The 23,418-nt window shown below is 40.5% G+C and overlaps 1 protein-coding gene across 10 annotated transcripts in view; it reads right to left on the bottom strand.

Moving 5' to 3' along the window:
* Positions 1-23,418, bottom strand: part of LOC126237066 (sodium bicarbonate cotransporter 3) — a 1,007,081-nt gene that overhangs the window by 239,463 nt on the left and 744,200 nt on the right. For all 10 annotated transcript variants that reach the window (XM_049946852.1, XM_049946853.1, XM_049946859.1 and 7 more), the window contains one exon: positions 14,807-14,945. In XM_049946852.1, coding sequence (XP_049802809.1) covers positions 14,807-14,945 — 139 coding nt within the window. The remainder of the gene's footprint in view (positions 1-14,806; positions 14,946-23,418) is intronic.

Below are 23,418 nucleotides of genomic sequence, written 5' to 3'. Positions count from 1 at the left end.
GCGGTTCCAGACTGAAGCGCCTAGAACCATTCGGCCACAACGGCCAGCGGCATTAACACAAATTTTTTTTAAATGCATGACCATATCAAGACAACATTAACATCAGATGCTCCAAGACATGAAACATTTTCGATAGGACAGACATTTGGTGAGTCTGTCAGATGCAGGCACTCAATGGTGTTCATAACAGGGCATTTTTGATTACTGTACTACTTATTACCACCCCTCCCTCCCAAAATTGCAAAGGACACAGTGAGCCAGCAGTAATACTGATAGTCTTCATTTTTCATGGGGTCATCTGTAACTACACATCCCAGGGAGACCCATACAGACCTCCCCTACAACATAATAATATGATAAATGGTTTATGCATCTCAAACATATATTCTCCACAGAAATTACCACTGATGTGATAATCATCTAAACAATCAACTCCTTCCTTATTGCAAGATCATATTAAGGCATTCCCATTCACACTGTAGTCCTATATGTACAGGCCCTACACTGAAGAGTACCATTTGCTACACAGTGCTGTGAACTGGGATTCAAATACTTGTGTTTTCCTGAGCATTGTCCCATTATTGGTTTCACTGTGAGACTTGCAGTGATATGCACAATCACTGATCTTGCTCATTCTTGATGTCCTTCTTGCTACAAGAAATGAGTAAAAGGAGATAGAGGTTGGAACAGAAGATGTGTGCAGTCAGGTATTTAAGAGCATCTGATGAAAACCACATTGTGGTCAGAGTTGTAGATCATGAGTTATTTCAGTTTTCAACATGTACTGAAATCAGAATCCATGATAGCATGTAGAGGCAGGAGGCAACCATTGTTCCACTGATGAGGGCAGCTGAATGCCCAAGTATGGTGAGTCACAACAGTGGGCTTCAGACTGCATCTACAGAAAGTTTTTGGAGGGCTGGCATAAGAACATAAAAGCACAAACTAAAAGTTTGATGCAATTTGCAAGGGCACACACCCTTTGGCAACAAGCAACTGGACTAGTCCAACGAACGGATGACCAAGGAAAGAAAATTAGTCTCTCAAAAACACACATTTGATAAGAGCAAGAATGAAGTGAGAATTATTTCAGGGAATGTTCTGAAATAGTTTTCACTGGAGTAAATGATATAGGATGCTACAATTTTGATAGGAAAATAATTTGTATTGCAAAATGAGGTGAATCCGATCAGGTTTTTGCACGTTTGGATAACTGAGCATAGCATTTTAACAATTACATTGCAGCTGACCACTGTCGTGAATTCTTGTCTAATCTGTCAACAACAATGGCATGTTGGAGTGTGCGCAACCAGCAAATTGTGTTGTCAGTAGGTGTGTGATTCTTGTGCTACACTCATATAGTCAACACAACAGTGCGAAACTTCTGCTGCCCCCTGTTAATTCTGAAATGTAATTGGTAAGTTGCAATATTATTACTTGCATATGACTGTCTTAAGTGATACAGTTTCATTTTCTTGTTTATTGCTATTACTGCTTAGTCACGAAGCAGGCCTAATTACAAAATGACATTTTTGTAGGGTGAATCTGATCAAACGAGTATACCGAAAGGTTCTGGGACCAACATGGAAATCTAACTACAAAAAAAGAATTTCATCTACACTCCTGGAAATTGAAATAAGAACACCGTGAATTCATTGTCCCAGGAAGGGGAAACTTTATTGACACATTCCTGGGGTCAGATACATCACATGATCACACTGACAGAACCACAGGCACATAGACACAGGCAACAGAGCATGCACAATGTCGGCACTAGTACAGTGTATATCCACCTTTTGCAGCAATGCAGGCTGCTATTCTCCCATGGAGACGATCGTAGAGATGCTGGATGTAGTCCTGTGGAACGGCTTGCCATGCCATTTCCACCTGGCGCCTCAGTTGGACCAGCGTTCGTGCTGGACGTGCAGACCGCGTGAGACGACGCTTCATCCAGTCCCAAACATGCTCAATGGGGGACAGATCCGGAGATCTTGCTGGCCAGGGTAGTTGACTTACACCTTCTAGAGCACGTTGGGTGGCACGGGATACATGCGGACATGCATTGTCCTGTTGGAACAGCAAGTTCCCTTGCCGGTCTAGGAATGGTAGAACGATGGGTTCGATGACGGTTTGGATGTACGGTGCACTATTCGGTGTCCCCTCGACGATCACCAGTGGTGTACGGCCAGTGTAGGAGATTGCTCCCCACACCATGATGCCAGGTGTTGGCCCTGTGTGCCTCGGTCGTATGCAGTCCTGATTGTGGCGCTCACCTGCACGGTGCCAAACACGCATACGACCATCATTGGCACCAAGGCAGAAGCGACTCTCATCGCTGAAGACGACACGTCTCCATTCGTCCGTCCGTTCACGCCTGTCGCGACACCACTGGAGGCGGGCTGCACGATGTTGGGGCGTGAGCGGAAACGACCTAACGGTGTGCGGGACCATAGCCCAGCTTCATGGAGACGGTTGCGAATGGTCCTCGCCGATACCCCAGGAGCAACAGTGTCCCTAATTTGCTGGGAAGTGGCGGTGCGGTCCCCTACGGCACTGTGTAGGATCCTACGGTCTTGGCGTGCATCCGTGCGTCGCTGCGATCCGGTCCCAGGTCGACGGGCACGTGCACCTTCCGCCGACCACTGGCGACAACATCGATGTACTGTGGAGACCTCAGGCCCCACGTGTTGAGCAATTCGGCGGTACGTCCACCCGGCCTCCCGCATGCCCACTATACGCCCTCGCTCAAAGTCCGTCAACTGCACATACGGTTCACGTCCACGCTGTCGCGGCATGCTACCAGTGTTAAAGACTGCGATGGAGCTCCGTATGCCACGGCAAACTGGCTGACACTGACGGTGGCGGTGCACAAATGCTGCGCAGCTAGCGCCATTCGACGGCCAACACCGCGGTTCCTGGTGTGTCCGCTGTGCCGTGCGTGTGATCATTGCTTGTACAGCCCTCTCGCAGTGTCCGGAGCAAGTATGGTGGGTCTGACACACCGGTGTCAATGTGTTCTTTTTTCCATTTCCAGGAGTGTATATGCAGTTAAAGCTGTCAAATGACGAAAATTAAGCATCGGGAAAGCTTCAGAGCAATACGCAGTTCCATATACCCATTAAATGACAAACTCAAGAAAAGATACAAATACAATGTAGGCGGCCAACCAGGGTAAACCAATAGTGAGGAAAAAAGCCTGGTTGAAGGATTATTGTGTTATGTGGAATGGGAGTTTCCTTTAAGGAATAATGATGTTGGGGACATTGTACAGGCATATCTGAATCAAAATCAAAGTAGTGATCGGATTCACTCCACTGGAAGTCTGATTCCGTTCCTGCATACAAAATACAGTGGTGATCAGGTTCACCCCAACTGAGGAGGTGAAACTGACTGGCAATCAACTTAAAATAATAACTGCAATTATAAACTAAAAATAATGTAATACATGGATATATCATTATCAAGGTTGTGAAATTAACATAATGAATTTTTATTCTGATATCACAACAGTAATTGGACAAAATTTAAAAAAACCCTCTGTTTTTGATAGGATTAACCTTATTTTACAGTATTACAGTGACTTATGTGACATCACAGTGGACTACAAAATTATAGGAGTGAAAGATCATCATTTAGAAGAGAGCGTATCAGGGGTGACTGAGGTCAGACATATGTCAGATGGTAGTCTGCCTTAGTTAATAATAAGAATATAACAGAGGGAAACATTCCACGTGGAAAAAATATATCTAAAAAGAAAGATGATGAGACTTACCAAACAAAAGTGCTGGCAGGTCGATAGACACACAAACAAACACAAATATACACACAAAATTCAAGCTTTCGCAACAAACTGTTGCCTCATCAGGAAAGAGGGAAGGAGAGGGAAAGACGAAAGGATGTGGGTTTTGAGGGAGAGGGTAAGGAGTCATTCCAATCCCGGGAGCGGAAAGACTTACCTTAGGGGGAAAAAAGGACAGGTATACACTCGCACACACACACATATCCATCCACACATACAGATGAGGCAACAGTTTGTTGCGAAAGCTTGAATTTTGTGTGTATATTTGTGTTTGTTTGTGTGTCTATCGACCTGCCAGCACTTTTGTTTGGTAAGTCTCATCATCTTTCTTTTTAGTTAATAATAAGTTTCACATTTATTCATTAAGTATGAACACATACCATCATGTAGGTAGTGCTTTTAATTAGTGTTTCAAAGTATATTTTTGCTGGTAACAGTATCTACAGACTTAGAAGAAGATAAGTTGGTTGAACAAAGCTTGTGGCATGTCTTACATCATCATCACGCAACCAAATGTCAGTAAGTTGGACAATGCTAATTGTCTAGTAATGTACTGGTTCAGTGTTGCTATAGATTGTGAATCTTTCTTAATGTAATCTGTGCACTGTATGAGCAATAACCTATCATAATACTGCTTTAACAATATTGTGAAAAGGAAAGTTGCTACTCACAATATAGTGGAGATGTTGAGTCACAGAAAGGCACAACAAAAAGACTGTCACAAATATTTATTTGTGTATTTGTGCCTATCTGCATCTCCGTGTCTCCGCTATATGGTGAGTTTTCACAATATTGTTACATTCCATCCTGGGTTTTCCACTGTTTGATAATACTGCTTTAGTGTTATTTGTGGTTCCCCCAGCAAAATTTAAGCAAATAATTGAGAGAGCTGCCTTGGAAATGGCTATCATTCCTTATTAATATACGCTGTTTGTCCCCTATTGATAGCTTAATATTTACTTGATTAGACCGGCATTTTTTGAAGGAAAAAGTTACCTACATAATGAAATACTGAGTCCTGTTTACAGTTCACTGCTGCTTGTCATGTAGCGAACAGAATTTTTCAGATCTTGGATCTAGACATTAATTTGCAGAAATAGTGAATAACGAGGTTCCATGCTTTTATTTTTTAAGTTATCTTTTGTTTTGCTTGGGATTCCCAAGTTCTTGCTCAATGTAGAATTAGAACTTGAACTACACACCCTAATCTTGTGTGTTATTACTATTTTTATGTTTTATTGCTGATTTTTGTTCACAACCGGACCCACAGTCAGATAATGAATACTTCTGGGATTATGATAAACTGCTGCCACATGAGTTTCACAGAAATTTATGCAAGGGACGATAACATTTTATAATAATTCTTATATCACCAAGTCAGTGAGTTTGAAGATATGGTATGGCACACAAAATAAATTTTGCAGAAGATACATATAACCTCTTTTATGCCACTTGGGTGATAGTTATCTGTTTGTATACATCATTGGTAGATTACAGTGATACCTAAAAGGTGCACATGATGTCACTAGCAGCCTACATCTTTTTGTAGTGTTAATACAGTTACTGATGCAGCCTTTCTTGAAATTACATTCTCGTTATAGCTCTTACTTTAATCAATTCACAAGTATCAGACAGAATGAACAACAAGTTAGGGTGTAAATGGGATAAAATATCCACAAAGAATAGGTTTATTCATACACCAAAATGTCAGTTTGACACTAAAAAATAAAAGTATGAAATAGAAAAATATGTCCATTAGGAATATTGCAATTGTCCTACTTCAGTGATCCTAATGGATATAAAAAATAACCATTTATAAGTGAAACTGGCTAGCACCCGTCAGAAATGGAGAAGAAGAAAATATACTTACGATTTTAATTTTCCATCTACAGAATGTTTTGAAAATAGTTTTACAAAAACTAAGGGCATATTGCTCATATCAAAATAAGAAGAAAAGTCCAGGTAAAAATATTTTCAAACATCTTCAATTTTAGAGTTATAATGAAAATTTAACATGGATGCACCAAAGGAAAAATTCAGCAAGTGACATTTGCGATCAATAATTAAAATTCATTTTGCAGCTATGTCATTACAAGTCAATCTGTTAATGCACTAACTATATTTTCAATGGTGATGTGTACTGCATCAACATGTTTATATTTCACATTTGTTTACATTTGAGACTAGTTCATCTTGACTGTTTCACAAGCACAGCAGAAATACATTACTTGGTAAGTGTCCTGTTTAGCCCAGGTAGATTATTCATATTGTGAGTGGGAAAATGTAACTTTTAACTTAGGTCAGATGAGTAGCAATGGATGTCAGGTTGTACCAAAATGTGTTTCCAAATAGACAACCACTGTTATTTATCATCACATTGCTGGCATATTATACACGGCATCACAAACGGTATATCAAGATTGATCAACATTTGCTCATAAGGCTGATCACAAAATATGTCTGTAGCCTGTTGTAATAGTATATGTTGCAATGTCACACAGAGGAAGAAATATTAAGAGTTTTTTCATAGGAACTTTATGTATCCATACTATCTTCAAAGTTTGCGAGATCTTACATGCCAATAACTGGCCATGGGAAAGCTTTTACAAATGGTTTGTTTCACAGTCTGCTAATCAGCTGTTTATATTTGCAGTCTTGCTTACATGCAAGGAAATATTTTGAAGAGACAGACTAGCAAAATTCCACGAAGAGTTTTTGTGGGTGGATGAATATCCTCATGTTACAATACATGGTAGACATTAGATGTTTATAACTAACATTTGGACTGGAATTGTAGGTCCATATATTCTCCAAGCACATCTTACATCTTCTGTTACAAGGGCCTTATTTAAAGCATTATTCCAGACTTGCTAAAGGGTGCTTGATGACTTATGAACAATTCTCTTCTGCCAAGGCAGTGCTCTCCAAAGTTACTGAAATAGTCGACCTAGCCATCTCCACGACCCCTTGCTTCTTTTAATTTAGGCTGCACTAGTCATTACTGGTTTTTGAAATACTCTAAATCTAGAATGCATTTTTCAATCTGCAGTGGAGTGTGCACTGATATGAAACTTCCTGGGAAGTTAAAACTGTGTGCCAAGCTGGGACCTTTCCCTTTCATGGGTAGGACAATTGCCTGTGAAAGGCAAAGGTCCCAAATTGAGTCTTGGTCTGGTACACAGTTTTAATCTGCCAGGAAGTTTCATCCTAAACCTACTAGTGGGGAAGCTCCATCACTAACTAGAAACTTGCCTTTCAGCAACAAACAATCTTCCAGTTTTTCATACATAATGGAGTCCCTGAAAATATCTCCATCTGAGTTTTTACCATTTGATTCCATACTGATACAATGGAAAACGTAGATGTCTGCTATAGCAAGTAAGATGCTGCTACTGTAGCTCCTGTATTCCAAAATTCACTTCAACAAGTTGAAAGTGCTTGAACTGTAACATGGTTTCTGTCAATAATGCCATGGCAACCACAAAATATCATCTAGTATTAAAGTCATTTTCTATGACTTCCGACCTGTCATGATTTGATGATACATGGAAATAGAAGTTCCTTCGTTCTTTTTTAAGGTAAGTTTGTTGTTGTTATTAATACATTCCAATTTTAATAAATTTTCATTCTTTTGTGTTGCAGAAACCACAAGTGACAATAATGAAGACACTCTAACGACATCAGCACAAGTCAATGCAGAAACTTGATAACCCCCACCCCGAGAGAGAGAGAGAGAGAGAGAGAGAGAGAGAGAGAGAGAGAGAGAGAGACCTCATTAATGGCAAGAAGGATCTGAAGCATTTATATGCAACAATTAACTATTAATAACACCGAGCATGATGAACATTTTTTTTATGCATCTAGTGACAGATTTGCGAAACAAGTTGTCAAAAGAATGAGCACTTTTGGTACAAAGTGTAGCAGATAATCTTTTGACATATTTTGGTCTTCAGGATTTATGTGCAATGAAGCAACATTCCCAGTCAAGTCTGGCCTATGATTTCCATTACCGTTCATCAAGTCAATTCCCTCACCATATTGTGTATCTTCATCAACACCAACATTCAATCCTCAGTACCAGTCTGCCTGCAATTAGTAATTTCACAATTATTGTTCCACCTTATATGCATGTATCCCCGACTACATGTCTGGGATATGTGCCATACCCTGTCACAGTCACTACCACTAACAATATAAGTGCATTCGATTTTTCAGACTGCTCTGAAAAACTGGCTTCTCTGATTTACGCTTATTTCTGTTAGTGTTTTTTCATTTTGATATCTACATATTTATTATGTTCTTATTTATAAGATAATACTTTAAACATTTCCAGTAAATGTCTCTTTAAGTTTGAATATTGGTTTTAGTGTAACATTTAATGTAATCACAAAGGTGTTTGTAAATACCATACAAAGTACCTGGGATAAATCTGATTACTGCTGATTGGGAGAAATTGAAGAGATATTGTAGAAACCAGTAACTAACTCCTGTTGCAAGAAAACATACCAAAGTCACATGTAATTTAACTTTTGCTGGAATGGCTGCTTGCAATTTTTTGAATTTAAGAGTTACAGCATCAAGTGAAGAGTCAAACTACTCTAACTCTATATTATCTGAGGTCTTCCATTTCTTATTCTCTTAACCGAGTTGTAATTCCTCCCTTGGTATGTCTTCTTGGTAACAACAGTCTTCTCCACAGCTGTTTTCTAGTATGGCTACCTTCGTCTTTGATTTCTTGAATCATGACAGCTGTTTTCAAGTTAGAATAAAGTTTAAAAACACTCTTGAATTTTCTGATTTTGTCTCATAGTGAAATTATATTTTGAAACTGAACTGATTATTTCATTACCAAAAACACGGACTAACTTTCAAATGTAATCACTCTACTTTCCTCTGCCCTGCCAAGTAAAAGCACTTAATGTGAGTGTCACTGCCTGGTACTCAGCAAGTGTAATGGAACCATTAATCTGCCTAGATAATTCCCCATGAAAACTGTGCACTGTGTAGTGATGGTTCATATCTTGCACCCGGATGAAATTTGAAACTCTACTGTTGCAATGACAAAAACCTGATAAAATTCCTGTAAATCAGTGCCTTTGAGAGAATTTCTCAAATGGCTAACAACCAATAACCCTGGGAAAACACTGTGCGTGGCGTCAGGGAAATATTTCCAGTCTGGCCTCAAAACTTGGTCGATATCATCATATGATGACAGTTCTCATGATGATTTTTCTCATCCAATTCCAAAAAGTAATCATTTCTTTGCATTGTTTTCAGCACAATAAACTTAAAGCTAAATATGTCAGTTTGATTTTATATTTCTTTGCAAGTGTTCAGTATGTTCTAGCTATGAAATCTAGCAAAATCTTTGCCTGGACATTTGTCTGACCTTGTGAATAAATTGTGACAAGATACTCGATTGCCGTAGGACGCTTAAGAGCACATTGGATTAAATGTTGATGTACTCTTGCTGAGGACAGCCTTATTGTGTCCCACATAGCTTGTTTCTATGTGGTAGAAGCAAACACACCTGTAACTTTTTACATCTGAATCAATATGTAACGGTGGTCTTAAATCTGGAAGACGTTTTCTGCGACATATCTTGCTAGTATGTTGTAGGAATATGGTCCTGCAACACTTACAGATTTATCAATCCTGATCCACAGTTGATATATGGGGTAGCTGGAGACAAGACAATTTGAACAAATTGAAACCCTAGAGATGCCAAGCCATCTCAGTAAGTATTTATCTGGAATAATTCCCATGTACAGGATTAAGCAGGCCTGCAGCTGCATTACTGAGCTTGGGTAATAGGCCCTACATAAGCTCTGATGCAATAATCCAACAGTACTCTGTGTACACTTTGAAGTTTGTTGGCTCCTTAATATTGTTTTGATTTATTGCACCTTCTCCAACATGTGCAGGGGTTTTGCCTTGAAAGGCACAATTCACAACATGCTCTAACAGCTTTACTTCTGAAAGTACGTCTCACCCACCTTCCAAACCTCAAAGTTCTCCTGCATATCTTGTGAGATTAGCATTCCTGGAAGAAAGGATATTAGGGAGAAATGGCTTTGTCACATCCTAGTGTTCAGCAGTGAGTGGTCTGTTTTGAAACTTCATCGAAAACTGCGTGCTGCATGGAATTCAAACCTGGATACTTTCTTTGTGAGCAAATTCTCTATCGACTTAAGTATCCAGTTGTGCCAGCATACAAGTGTGGGGGGGCGAGACGGATGTGCCTTTAGTGGAATTAGAAAGAACGTTATTGCTGCATTTTATGTTTCCATTCAACGTCAAACAAATATTTGGGTTTTACATTTTAATGGGTCGAAATTTCCCCGGTTCTGATTATCACCTTTTCTGATTATCACCTTTTGATCAGTTACGGTGATGGTTACTCGCGTCCACCAGAACTGGGTTTTGATCGCACGGGGCTTGCCATCACTGAATTGCTCACACCGGACAAGGACTTCGAAAAGTCCGGGCATTTGGTCAAACTGAATTATTTCATCGCACACACATAGTGCGACGACGAAAAATTGGCGATTACAAATAAAACCATGGCGAGTTACACTGTCTCAAGGAATATAAATGACACAAACTTACATTAAGAGCATGTACTGCAGTGTCGAGAGGTAATGTTTGCGGATCGGACGTGTGCAGTATTAAGCACACTCAGGCCTACATATTATTGCAGTGCCTTCGCAGTTTGCACAGCGCAACTGTCTGGGAGGCGGAGCGGTGCATGCGATCGTCGGTTATCGGGGCTCTCATTGCTCTCAATAGTGAAGTATGGAAAACGCCTAAATAGGAGAGAGTCTGAGCGTGCTAATCGCTGTTTTTTAATATTAAACGACCTACTTATTTGCAATCAGTCTAGTTTCTCCAGACACAAAAAAGGCCTGAGCTTAACCCGAACAGTTGTATAAAAACCTGCCCATGACGCCCTCACAATGTTGCCGCTTTCGTTGTTTTACAACTAGATCTTAATCTTTTTGAAAAAAAATGCCTTTTAAAAATTGGCTGGTTGGATTTTAGTCTTCTTAATATTATTCTCTTCTAAATTTCTTTTTCCTTTTCTAAAGTTTAGTATTGTATTTCAGTATCTTCAGCTTTCTCTTAACATGTTATAGAAAAAATTACCTGCCTCCAACTGCTTATTCTATAAAACCTGTTAAGAAACATAAGCTTAATTGCCACTGGTACTCGACAGCGTAAGTAACGAGCGCAAGAAATACGTAAGTGCGGAACTTTTTTTCTTTTTTTCACTATGGGACTTAACTGCTGTGGTCATCAGTCCCCTAGAACTTAGAACTACTTAAACCTAACTAACCTAAGGACATCACACACATCCATGCCCGAGGCAGGATTCGAACCTGCGACCGGAGCGGTCACGCGGTTCCAGACTGAAGCGCCTAGACTGCACAGCCACACCCGGCCGGCAGTGCGGAACTATTATACTTTATTTTGTATTATTTAAAGATAATAAGCATCATATTCAAATTTCTGGAACAAAATGTTAAAAATACAGGTGTTTTAAAAGTATCAAACAACGAAATGTTGATTTAGCTAACTTCAGTAATGCATGATACATTTCCATTATAATTATTGTATTTCCATTGTCGAGGAACGAGCAGTTGAACCAAACGCAGAATTGCGAACGTTGTTTGTTATTGTTGGGTTATTGTTGAATCCGTAGAAGTAGTAGTACGGTAGCCGTGCTTGTGCTTCTTGTCTTAGTGGTTTATTATATTTCTTTTGAAATGGGTACAGTTAAACATCAATACACCCAAAAGCTTAGGGAAGAGTGGTTAAAAAAATGCCGAAAATTGTGCAGTAATTATCACAAGCTGTAGGAGATAAAACAAAAGTATTCTGTAAAGTGTGCCGCTATACTCTTAAGGGCTCGTTTAATAGACGTAGAAAAATCACGAAAAAAATCTGCAGTATCTTCCTTTTCCTCCCAAATAAGGCAAAAATTATTTCAAACCATTGGAGGAACCCGTGGGATGTATCGAAGCTGAAGGGTAACTTGCCCTTTTTATGCCCGTGCATTGTGCTACAATGCCTTGTGATCATGCAAATGGTTAAAAATAAGTTCAAGGATAGTGTTATTGCAAGCCAGGTTAAGTTGCATCTCACAAAGTGTAGTTCTATCATCAAGAATGTCCTTGGTCCTTTTTACGAAAATTCTGAGAACGGATGCTATGATACTATGTTTAGTATTTTAATTAACGAATCAAGTGATATTAGTGTCGCTAAACTTCTAGCAATTGCTATTGTTTCTCATAGTAAAACATCTCACAAGATTGTGCCGACATTTCTTACACTACTTGAAAAATCCAATGCTGAGTCTGATGCATCAGCCATTAAAGAGGCGTGGAAAGAAGTTAATTTAGATTTAAAGAAACTGCGAGAACTGGAACAGATCAGGCTAGTGCGATGGTCGATATTATATGAAATACTTAAAAGAGTGGTTCCACATTTGACACTTATTAGGTGTGTCTGTCATTCCGTTCGGTTGGCAACCTCCCCAGCAACTGCAGAATGTCTTCCAAGAAATTTGGACTTCTGGATTAGGGGAAAATGACAACTTTTTCCCTCGATCTTCTTCACGACAGTCCTGCAGGATTTTCTCAGTCCTAAATGACGGGGAGGAACCACCAAAAATCCCCCCTAGCTTGCGACATGAGATGGTTACCTATTGAACCTGGGGTATGTAGAATAACTGATCAATGGCTCGAGTTAAAAACTCATTTTGAAATTGTTAGGGTAAACGAAAAATGCTACACAGCTGAAATGTTCTGTTCGACGTCCAGTGACGAACTTAATTTAGTACATTTCTTATTTTTGAAAACTATCCATTCTTGTCTTCCGAATGTCAATGTGGAATTGAAGTCAAATTAGGTGGACCCACGGAAATTATTAGATGACGTGGTACTTCTTATTCAGTCTCTTCTAAAGCAAGTTGTCATTCACACCTATCCAATTCAGAGAAAATATCTCGACAATGATTTCGAAAATCACCTAGACCTAAAGTCATATCTTAGATACTCGTTTGAAAAAAAGAAAAAAAATCATAAATTAGAAACAAAATGACCAAAGAAGAAGAAGAAGAAAATTACAGAAATATGAGTGAAATTTGTTTGTTCACTTGTACAACAATTACAGCAAAGATTGCCCGATAAGTTCTACTTCTATTTTGATACTCTGCAAACCACCATGAGGTGCATGGCAGAGGGTACGTTCCTCTGTACCAGTTATTATGGTTTCCTACAATTGCATTCACGTATGGAGCATGGAAAGAATGATTGTTTGAACGCCTCTGTACGTGAAGTAATTATTCTAGTCTTATGCTCAAGATCCCTTCGTGAGCGATACATAGCGGATTATAGTAAATTCCTAGAATCATCATTTAAAGCTGGTTATTAAAACTTTGTTAATAGAGTTTCTCTGGATAGTTTACATCTATCATTAAGAGTCTGTCAGTTCAGTTCCTTCATTATCCCTGCGACACTCTCCCACGGATCAAACAAACCTGTGAGCATTCGTGCTGCCCTTCTCTGTGTACTTTCAATATCCTCTGTAGGTCCTGTTTGGTACGGGTCCCACAACTAGAGCAATATTCTAGGACTGGTCGTGCGAGCTATTTCCAAGCAATCTTCCACAGTATTCTATCACGTCTACCACCTGCTTTATCTAGAACTGAGCCTGTATGTTCATTTCATTTCACATCCCCACAAAAAGTTACACACAAGTATTTGTATGAGTTGGCCGGTACCAAAGTGTTTCATTGATATTATAGTCATAGTTTAGTATAGTTCATCATTTTGTGAATTGCATAGTTTTACATTTTCCAACATTTAAAGAAAGTTGCCAGTCTTTGCACCACTTTGAAATCTTATCAAGACCTGACTGAATATTTACACAGCTTCATGTAGACAGTAATTTATTGTAATTAATTGCATCATCTGCAAAAAGCCTGAGGTTACCATTAATATAGTTGGCAAGATCATTAATATACAACATGAACTGCGAGGGTCCCAACACACTTCCCTGGGCGCACCTGAAGTTGCTTCTACATCTGACGATGAGACAGCATCCAAGATAACATGGTGCATCCTCCCTACCAAAAAATCCTCAATCCAGTCACAGATTTGATACCCCACATGATTGTACTTTTGACAATAAGCGTATGTGTGATACTGACTCAAATGCTTTTCGGAAATCAAGAAATACTGCCTCTACCCGGCTGCCTATATCCAAAGCTTTCACTATGTCATGTGAGAAAAGTGCGACTTGGATTTCACATGATCGATGTTTTCTAAATCTATGCTGGTACTGAGAAAGCCATTTTCAAGATACATCATTATGTTTGAGCTCAGAATTTGTTCAGATTCTACAATAAATTGATGTCAAGGATACCTGACAGCAGTTTTGTGGATCACTTCTACTACTATTCTTGTCGATGGGTGTGACCTGTGCTTTTTTCCAAGAACTGGGCACGTTCTTTTGTTCGTGGGATCTATGCCAGATTGTAGTTAGAAGAGAGGCCAACTCAGCTGCAAACTTAGTATACAATTGACAGGGTTTACATCGGGCCCTTGGAGCTTTGTTCAACTGTAACGATTTCTGCTATTTCCCAATAGCACTGAGACTATACTCCGTTCATCGTAAGAATAAAACTGATGTAAACAAACAGAAATGCGTCGATTGGTCAGCAGCCATAGCTCCTGCACACTGGTATTATTCCGCTCTTGGAAGTAGGTCCATCTTATGTATTAGATATTTTATTAAGTAAGTTACCTAGACAAATGTATTCCCAAAATTTCGTTACTCTACATTAATTATTTGTTGGTGTTGAATTTCTTGCCGCCACTGTGGTAAGTACACGTACGAGAGTTTAGATTTGAGAAACCACTCACATGGGCTCAAACTGCACGCCTAAGACTAAGCTTGGACAGATCTCAGCGCGTGATAGCGGGGGTGCAGAGGCAGACTTACCTGGCGGTCTCCTTCCACTCCATCTCGTTGCCATCGTAGACAAGTTCCCCCAGTTCTGAGAAGAGTGGGTGCGGCTCGTGGGCGTTGTCGTCCACATCTTCTCCCAGGATGAACTGGACGCGTTGCGCCGGAGGCGTGACTGAAACAAGACCAGCCCTCAAGTCAGTCCAGACTCGGAGACAGTGTACCACCGAGCCTGCTCTGCCTCATTCCCTCCCAAATCCCTTCCACACGGTCATTGCGATGACCACGAAGGCCAATTCAGCCTGAAATGAATTCAGCGTAATTTACAGTAACTTATTAAAACACGTAGCAGGTGGATAAAATCAGAGATTTCTCCGGCTAGGCCGGAGAACGGGAGGTTGAATGGACTGGTTTGTTCGTTAGTACAACTTAGTAGACCAACTGAAATTTTTACAAGTGGCGTTTTTGCTCAGATATACGTTGTTTTCGATTTTTATTGATATGAATCTATTCGAATTCGCCATTATAATCTCTGTTTAGAGTAATGTTACTTTTGCAGACTCAGCTGAATTTATTTTAGAATTTGGTGTACATAACAAGCCTACGATTCTTTCCGGTGTAGCGTTGTGCTACAGTTAAGGATATGTCAGCAATATCAAAACTAAATAAAGTAATATTTCACCATTGTAAGTTACTTCCTATGGCTTTCGAGGTAACAATGGCAGTGTAGTGCAGAAGCTTCCAATAACGTGCTTGTGTTTGGCAAGGTGTCGCGATGAAATTCGCAGAAAGAGACCACAGTTGTGGCAAGACAGATCACGGTTTTTTGATCATGACATCACACACGCCTACTCGGCTTTGTCAGTAAGTTTTATGCTTAGAATCAGATGATCGTTTTCCCCAGCGTTTCTATTTCCAGGACCTCATCTTACCTGAATTTTCTTGTTTCCAAAATTAAAATAGGTTCTGAAATGACACATTTTTGACACCATTGGTCACATGCAAGCGAATTCGTCACGGGAACTGGAGATTTTCCAGGACTGCGTGACGAAGTGAAAACACCGCTGGGGCATGTTGTTACAGATATTAATATACATCAGATCGTACAGGATCTGCTACTAGCGTACTTGATCAATGAACATAAACACTTGGAAATGTCCGTTAGATTGTCGCTTGACAATACTAGTCAATAAAATGTCTTATTAAAATAATACACAGTTCCAGCGAAATGAGGGGTTCTTTTAACAGACCCCGAATAAATAATAGCAATGTGCATTTTTATCTAAACTGCTGTGGAAAATCGAAATAAGCTATTTTTACTGCACTACCAGATTTGTAGAAATTCTTCCTTCAGCGTTGTGTGATCCAGCTGTATCGAGTTGCCGGTTCAGATCTGCACTTCCGCTCGGTAGGTGTTACAACTCCTTCCTCCCTTACTGTTTACTAAGACACAAGAGCTCCGACATTATCTAATCTTTTTTTTTTTTTTTTGGCTAAGAGGAGATGGGTATATGAGACTTTGCTGGCGGTAATGATAAACACTCCTACCCAGTCTTGCTCCAAGATCGGATCTAAAAATTAATGTGCGCCATCCGCCGCGCTCTCGTTAGGGAGCCGCGGGGTTCAAATGCCTACCTGCTAATTCTTACCAATATTTTCCGCGGGTTTGCTGTTTAGTTTCAAGGGTAATGTCGACAAGGATTCTACAAAACTGCCACAGTTGAATTATTCTCAAGTTTTATTCACAGTGCACTGGATATCTGTCTACATCTACATCACTACCTGATGGTGTGTGGCGGAGGGTACTTCTGGGGCCACTAACTGATTCCCTCCTTTCCTATTCCACTGGCGAATGTTGCGCGGGAAGAATGACTGTCGGCATGCCTCTGTATTGGCTCTGATTTATCGAATTCTCTCATTGTGGTTGTTTCACGAGACATACGTAGAATGAAGCAATATGTTGTCAGACTCTTCCCGGAAAGTACTCTCTCGAAATTTCAAAAGTAAACCTCTCCGTGATGTTCAACCCCTCTCTTGTAGCGCCTACCACTGGAGTTTGTTGAGCATCTCTGTAACGCTCTCGTCAGACGAAACGATCCTGGGCTTTTTATTGGATCTTCTTAATCTCTTCTATCAGTCAAGGGTCCCAGATTGATGAACAATGTTCAAGAATCGGTCGAACAAGCGTTAGTGAATTAATTACATTTCCACGAGATTCTTCCTATGAATTTCAGTCTGTCATCTGCTTTTCCTACTATTTGGCCTACTATTCGCCTGGATAGGTACTCCTAGATATTTTATGGCAGTTACTGTTTCAAGCAATTTTTCAGCAACAATGTAGTTATACAGTTGTGGATTTTCTTTGCACACTGTGTACATTATTTACGTTCATGGTCACTGCCAGTCGCTGACACCTTTTCAATCCTCTGCATGTCCTCCTACAAATGGTTACTGTCTTCTGGCATTGCTGCCTTCTTTCCGACAACCGCATCATCTGTTGTGAAGTGCTTCCCGAAACATACACTACTGGCCATTAAAATTGCTACACCAATGAGAAATGCAGATGATAAACGGGTATTCATTGGACAAATATATTATACTAGAACTGACATGTGATTAAATTTTCAAGTAATTTGGGTGCATAGATCCTGAGAAATCAATACTCAGAACAACCACCTCTGGCGTAATAACGGCCTTGATACACCTGGGCATTGAGTCAAACAGAGCTTGGATGGCGTGTACAGGTACAGCTGCCCATGCAGCTTCAACACGATACCACAGTTCATGAAGAGTAGTGACTGGCGTATTGTGACGAGCCAGTTGCTCGGCCACCATTGACCAGACGTTTTTAATTGGAGAGAGATCTGGAGAATGTGCTGGCCAGAGCAGCAGTCGAACATTTTCTGTATCCAGAAAGGCCCGTACAGGACCTGCAACATGCGGTCGTGCATTATCCTGCTGAAATCTAGAGTTTTGCAGGGATCGAATGAAGGGTAGAGCCACGGGTCGTAACACATCTGAAATGTAACGTCCACTGTTGAAAGTGCCGTCAATGTGAACAAGAGGTGACCGAGATGTGTAACGAATGGCACCCCATACCATCACGCCGGGCGATACACCAGTATGGCGATGACGAATAAACGCCTCCAATGTGCGTTCATCGCGATGTCGCCAAACACGGATGCGACTATCATGATGCTGTAAACAGAACCTTGATTCATCCGAAAAAATGATACTTTGCCATTCGTGCAGCCAGATCGTCGTTGAGTACACCATCGCAGGTGCTCTTGTCTGTTATGTAGCGTCAAGGGTAACCGTAGCCATGGTCTCCGAGCTGATAGTCCATGCTGCTGCAAACGTCGTCGAATTGTTCACGCAGATGGTTGTTGTCTTGCAAACGTCCCGATCTGTTGACTCATGGATCGAGATGTGGCTGCACGATCTGTTACAGCCATGCGGATAAGATGCCTGTCATCTCGACTGCTAGTGATACGAGGCCGTTGGGATCCAGCAGGGCGTTCCGTATTACCCTCCTGAACCCACCGATTCCATATTCTGCTAACAGTCATTGGATCACGACCAACGCGAGCAGTAATGTCGCGATACGATAAACCGCATACGCGATAGGCTACGATCCGACCTTTATCGAAGTCGGAAACGTGATGGTACGCATTTCTCCCCTTTACACGAGGCATCACAACAACGTTTCACTAGGCAACGCCGGTCAACTGCTGTTTGTGTATGAGAAATCAGTTGGAAACTTTCCTCATGTCAGACCGTTGTACGTGTCGCCACCGGCGCCAACCTAGTGTGAATGCTCTGAAAAGCTAATCATTTGCATATCACTGCATCTTCTTCCTGTCGGTTAAATTTCGCGTCTGTAGCACGTCATCTTCGTGGTGTAGCAATTTTAATGGCCAGTAGTGTATTACTAGATGCTTTATGGCACTTCCTTAAGGTGCTCCCGAATTTACCTTTACACTTGTCGATTTTGTCCTATTACGAGAGGCGTTTTCATTTCCGCCTGTAAGGAAATCTTGAATCCAGTCGCAAACCTGGCCCGATTCTCGGGATGCTCGTATTTGTTTTACTAAGCGGCAGTGGGCACGGTGCTTTCTAAAGCTGAAGAACACTGCGTCAACCTGAGCGCCGGTGTCTACCGCTCTGTGAATCTAATGGCGCATCAGAACAAGCTGAGTTCCCCGGGATGTCTGTCTGTGGAATCAATGATCATTTTTATAGAGCAGATTCTTGTTCTTCAAAAATGTCATAAGACACGAGCATAAAACATATTCCAGAATTGTGTCTCTAATGATTTGGATATAGACGGGAGGTAAAACTCCAACCTTTGTTACTTCTCCAAAAAGTTTCGATTACAGTTACGATTCGCATTTGGAGACAGAGAAGGCTCCAGTACATACACGCACACAATACTGTTGCAAGGTAATGCCCGCACACGTTTTGCCAATGTAGTGTCAACTTTGCCGAAGAAGTTTTGCTAAGAAGCCCTTGCACATCCTCGATACATTCCCGATGTCTACCTATGCTATTCCCATATTTTTGGAGCCCTGAAGAAAGACATTCGTGGCCGTCGATTTGCTTCGGACGAAGAAGTACACGTCTGAGTACAGACACGGTTCCGTAGGGAACCACAAACATGAAGAAATTGATCGTCTCATATGACATAAATGTGTTAACAGTTATGACGATTACCTTGAAAAAAAAAATGTTCTACCTCTTTTTCCATGTGACTCGTTTTTATTTGACCTCCCCTTGTATAATGGAGCAATGTGGCATCGTACTGCAACTTATCCCAAGACCACTGAAATTGCCTGATGGGCGAGAAGTGCCATTCGGAACACTTGCTTCGATTCCTGAATGATTTTTCTGGTGCTGCTGTCTGCGTCCCGACAACAGCCGGACACTGCTAGAGTTTCCCCAGCGCGCTGGTCGCTGATACGTCGAATGGTATTTTCATCCTTCCATATTTGCTATGAGTCTCGTTTGACAAACCTAGCCGCTTCCGTTAAACGTGTTTCGAGCTACTAAGTTATTTCAGTCTGCCCTTTGTTAACACTGTTTAAGCCAGAAGTTTCTCCCATTTTCAGCACACACAGTGACTTAGATGAAGTACATGAATTTGTGGAACCGGAAGTGCTCTTCGTAAGATGTCATGAGTTTTTGACGTGACCAAGGCGTGCTCATTTATTAGTTGTTCAGAGCATGTAGTATTACGTAATGCAAGAAGGGAGTTAGTATTTGTTTAGCCCTGTGGCTTTCGGGTATTGTATATTTACGCTGTACATAGGTTGACGTAAATGAGAGTTTAAATCGTAACACACCTCAAGTATTTTCCTGTGGCAGTTGATCCTACTAGCACCATTAAATCTAAGGCTACTGACGAAAGCGCTCATTTGTGGGAGCCCTTCTTCTAGTTTTGAGGTAATTTGTGATCTTGCAACGTTCACAAAGGCACAATATCTCCTATGATTTAGCTACTTGTGGTAGGCCATAGAACAGAGCGTGTTACAGTTTCCCGAGAAAACGCTGTAACCACGTATGGAATCCTTTGAGCCGATCTAAATGACGCCTTACATGAAAAATATAGTTAAAAGCGACACAAAATTTTGAGAAATCTGCTTTGCTGTATTCTAGTTTCCGACATTCGTCTACTTACATATGTATAGCGTCAAAGTAATTCCTCTGTCCCATAAGTAAGCTATTCGACGTAATCAGAGCAGATCTGTCGGAATACGTTAGTATGTTGACTGTGAAATGGGAAAATTACGAAATGGCGGATAATTTGTGTCATATTAGTATGGCAACTTTCAAATCAAATTTTAAACGAAAGTTAATAAAACCCTATGATTATGTAGTAGTTCCTATTTTTAAATGTGGTAATTATACGTCTACGTCAGTTGAAACAACTATTCTTTGTTCATGCAAATATTACTTTGCTCTAGTTGAATCTGCGATGTAAATTAAAAGTAGTATTTACAGGGATTTGTACTAGAAAATTTTGTATGAAATCAGCAGCCAAAGCTCTCAAAAATGTATGGTAGTTGGTATGATCTGCAACAAAAGAACTAAAACATAAAGCAAACATATAGAAGAGCTGACGGCCAGGTAATAGACGAAACATGAAGCTCAAAAATATTGTGTCAGTGTCATTGGTTATTTATTCTAAATAACTAGAAAAATGTGAAAATCGCATCGTCGTTGCATAGTGCTACGCATAGACAAAAAATACATGCAGTTCAAAATATCATGAGCGGTATTGTGCGCATTAGTTTAAGATGCGGAACGGTGCAACCACCTCTTAAGTCGATCTTCCACACAACCGAGATGCGGCATCTGGTTAGATTACGATAGACATGTCCAGCTCCAGAGTAAATAGCAATCTTGTCTTCGGAAAGGTGAGAAATGCACAGCAGTGGGCCACCGGTATCTTCTACTGATATACTTACCGCAATAGCGTACTCGTCTGGGCCTGGTTCTTCTGAATTCTCAATTTCCTGCGTACTATCAGTATCTAAGAGCTTCTAGCAACTTTTATCTGACATGCGAGGTGGATAAAGAAGAAAAGAAAAAACTTATTTTTGTCTCCTAGTTTATGAACATAAACATTGTCTCGCCGACGTTGACGAGATGTAAATCTTATGCACATTCTTCTACGACAGTGTAACTATTTATGCAACGCCTACTGAGTTCACTAAACGATGCATTGAGAAGAATGAGATTACCGTTCCAGCGGTGAATCTACAAAGTGCATTTCTTCTGCTATAAACTATAGATTTTACTAGTATTCTATAACTCTACACTATAATCAGAGAAGTGGTGCTTAATAGTACGAATATATTTAATAAGTGCAAGAAGAAGAAAGGTGTCAGAATGTGTACGAAAGGGTGACTAACGATTCCTGCTGGTACTAACATGCACAGTGAATGAAATATCGACATCAGTACTGTGAGCAGGGTATTGTCATTGTGAGATCAGAATGGCCGAAGAATGACTGTAGGAAATTATTTATCGATGGTGACGGCATCTACTTTAGAAGACCATGTAATCCACTATTTCTATTTAATTCTATGGTACTGCAAGATGCTGATCCGTGTCGGTGAGTGAGGACACATTCCGCGATACTATCAAAATGATTCCTATAAACTGAAATTATGTATTATTCCTTAGGGTAGCTTTCAGATTTGCTGAAACAACGTGCGAATTCACCAATGAAGCAATGCATTGCGTATCATCACTGGCAAAAATGGCTTCTCATTAGAACTTTTTCTAACGCAAAGCTACTATTACTTCTGTCCATCTGTGTTACAGACACGCGAAGTGGGTGTGGTATTTTGTACTGACGTTGTTGTAGTCATTTCGGTCTTCAGTCCAAAGACTTGTTTGATGCAGCTCTCCATGTTACTGTACCATATGAAGCCTCTTCTTTTCCGGCTAACTACTACAGTCTACATCCTTCGGAATCTGCTTACTGTATTCATCTCTTGATCTCTTGGGCTCCCTCTACGATTCCCTCCCTCCCCCCCCCCCCCCAAACTTCCCTCCAGTACTAAATTGGTCATCCCTTGATGTCTCGGAATGTGTTCTATCAACCGATCCCTTCTTCTATTCAGGTTGTACCACAAATTTCTTTGCTCCCCAGTTCTATTCAGTATTCATAAGTTACATGTTCTACCAAGCCATTCGTCATCATTCTACTGTAGCACCACATTTCAAAAGTTCCTGTTCACTTCTTGCCTAAACTGTTTATCGTCCATATTTCATCTCCATACACAGTTACACTCCATACAAATACTTTCGGAAAAAGACTTACTGACAAATCTACACTCGGAGTTAACAAATTTCTCTTCCTCAAAAACGCTTCCCTTGCCATCGCCAGTCTACATTTTATATCCTCTCTGCTTCGGTCATCATAAGTTATTTCGCAGCCCAAGTAGCAAAACTCATCTACTATTTTAAGTGTCTCGTTTCCTGATCAAATTCCTTCAGCACCACCTGGTTTACTTCGACTACATACCATTATCCTATTTTTACTTTTGTTGATGTTAATCTTATATCCTCCTTTCAAGACACTGTCCATGCAGTTAAATTGCTCTCCCAAGTCCTTTGCTGTCTCACTCCCTACTCAACCAATGCTTCCCTTTCATGCCATTCGACTCTTACAACTGCCGTCTGGTTTCTGTACAAATTGTAAATAGCCTTTCGCTCCCTGTATTTTACCCCTGCCACCCTCAGAATTTCAAAGAGAGTGTTCCAGTCAACATTGTCAAAAGATTTCTCTAAGTCTACAAATGCTGTAAACGTATGTTTGTCATTCTTTAACCCAGCTTCTAAGGGAAGTCGTAGGGTCAGTATCGCCTCACGTGCTCCTGCATGTCCTCGGAATCTAAATCGATCTTCCCCGAGATCGGCTTATATAGTTTTTCCAGTCTTCTGTATGGAATTCGTGTTAGTATTTCGCGACCATGACTTATTAAACTGACAGTTCGATAATATTCACATCTGTCGGCACCTCCTTTCTTTGGAATAGGAATTATTGTATTCTTTCTGAACTCTGCGGTTATTTCGACTGTCATATACATGTTGCACACCAGAGTGAAGACTTTTGTTATGGCTTTGTTCCCCAAGCC

This window comes from Schistocerca nitens, chromosome 2 (genome assembly GCF_023898315.1).
Source record: "Schistocerca nitens isolate TAMUIC-IGC-003100 chromosome 2, iqSchNite1.1, whole genome shotgun sequence".
Lineage (NCBI taxonomy): Eukaryota > Metazoa > Arthropoda > Insecta > Orthoptera > Acrididae > Schistocerca > Schistocerca nitens.
The sequence above is the reverse complement of the archived record's forward strand: the minus strand, read 5'-3'. Positions and strand labels throughout refer to the sequence as shown.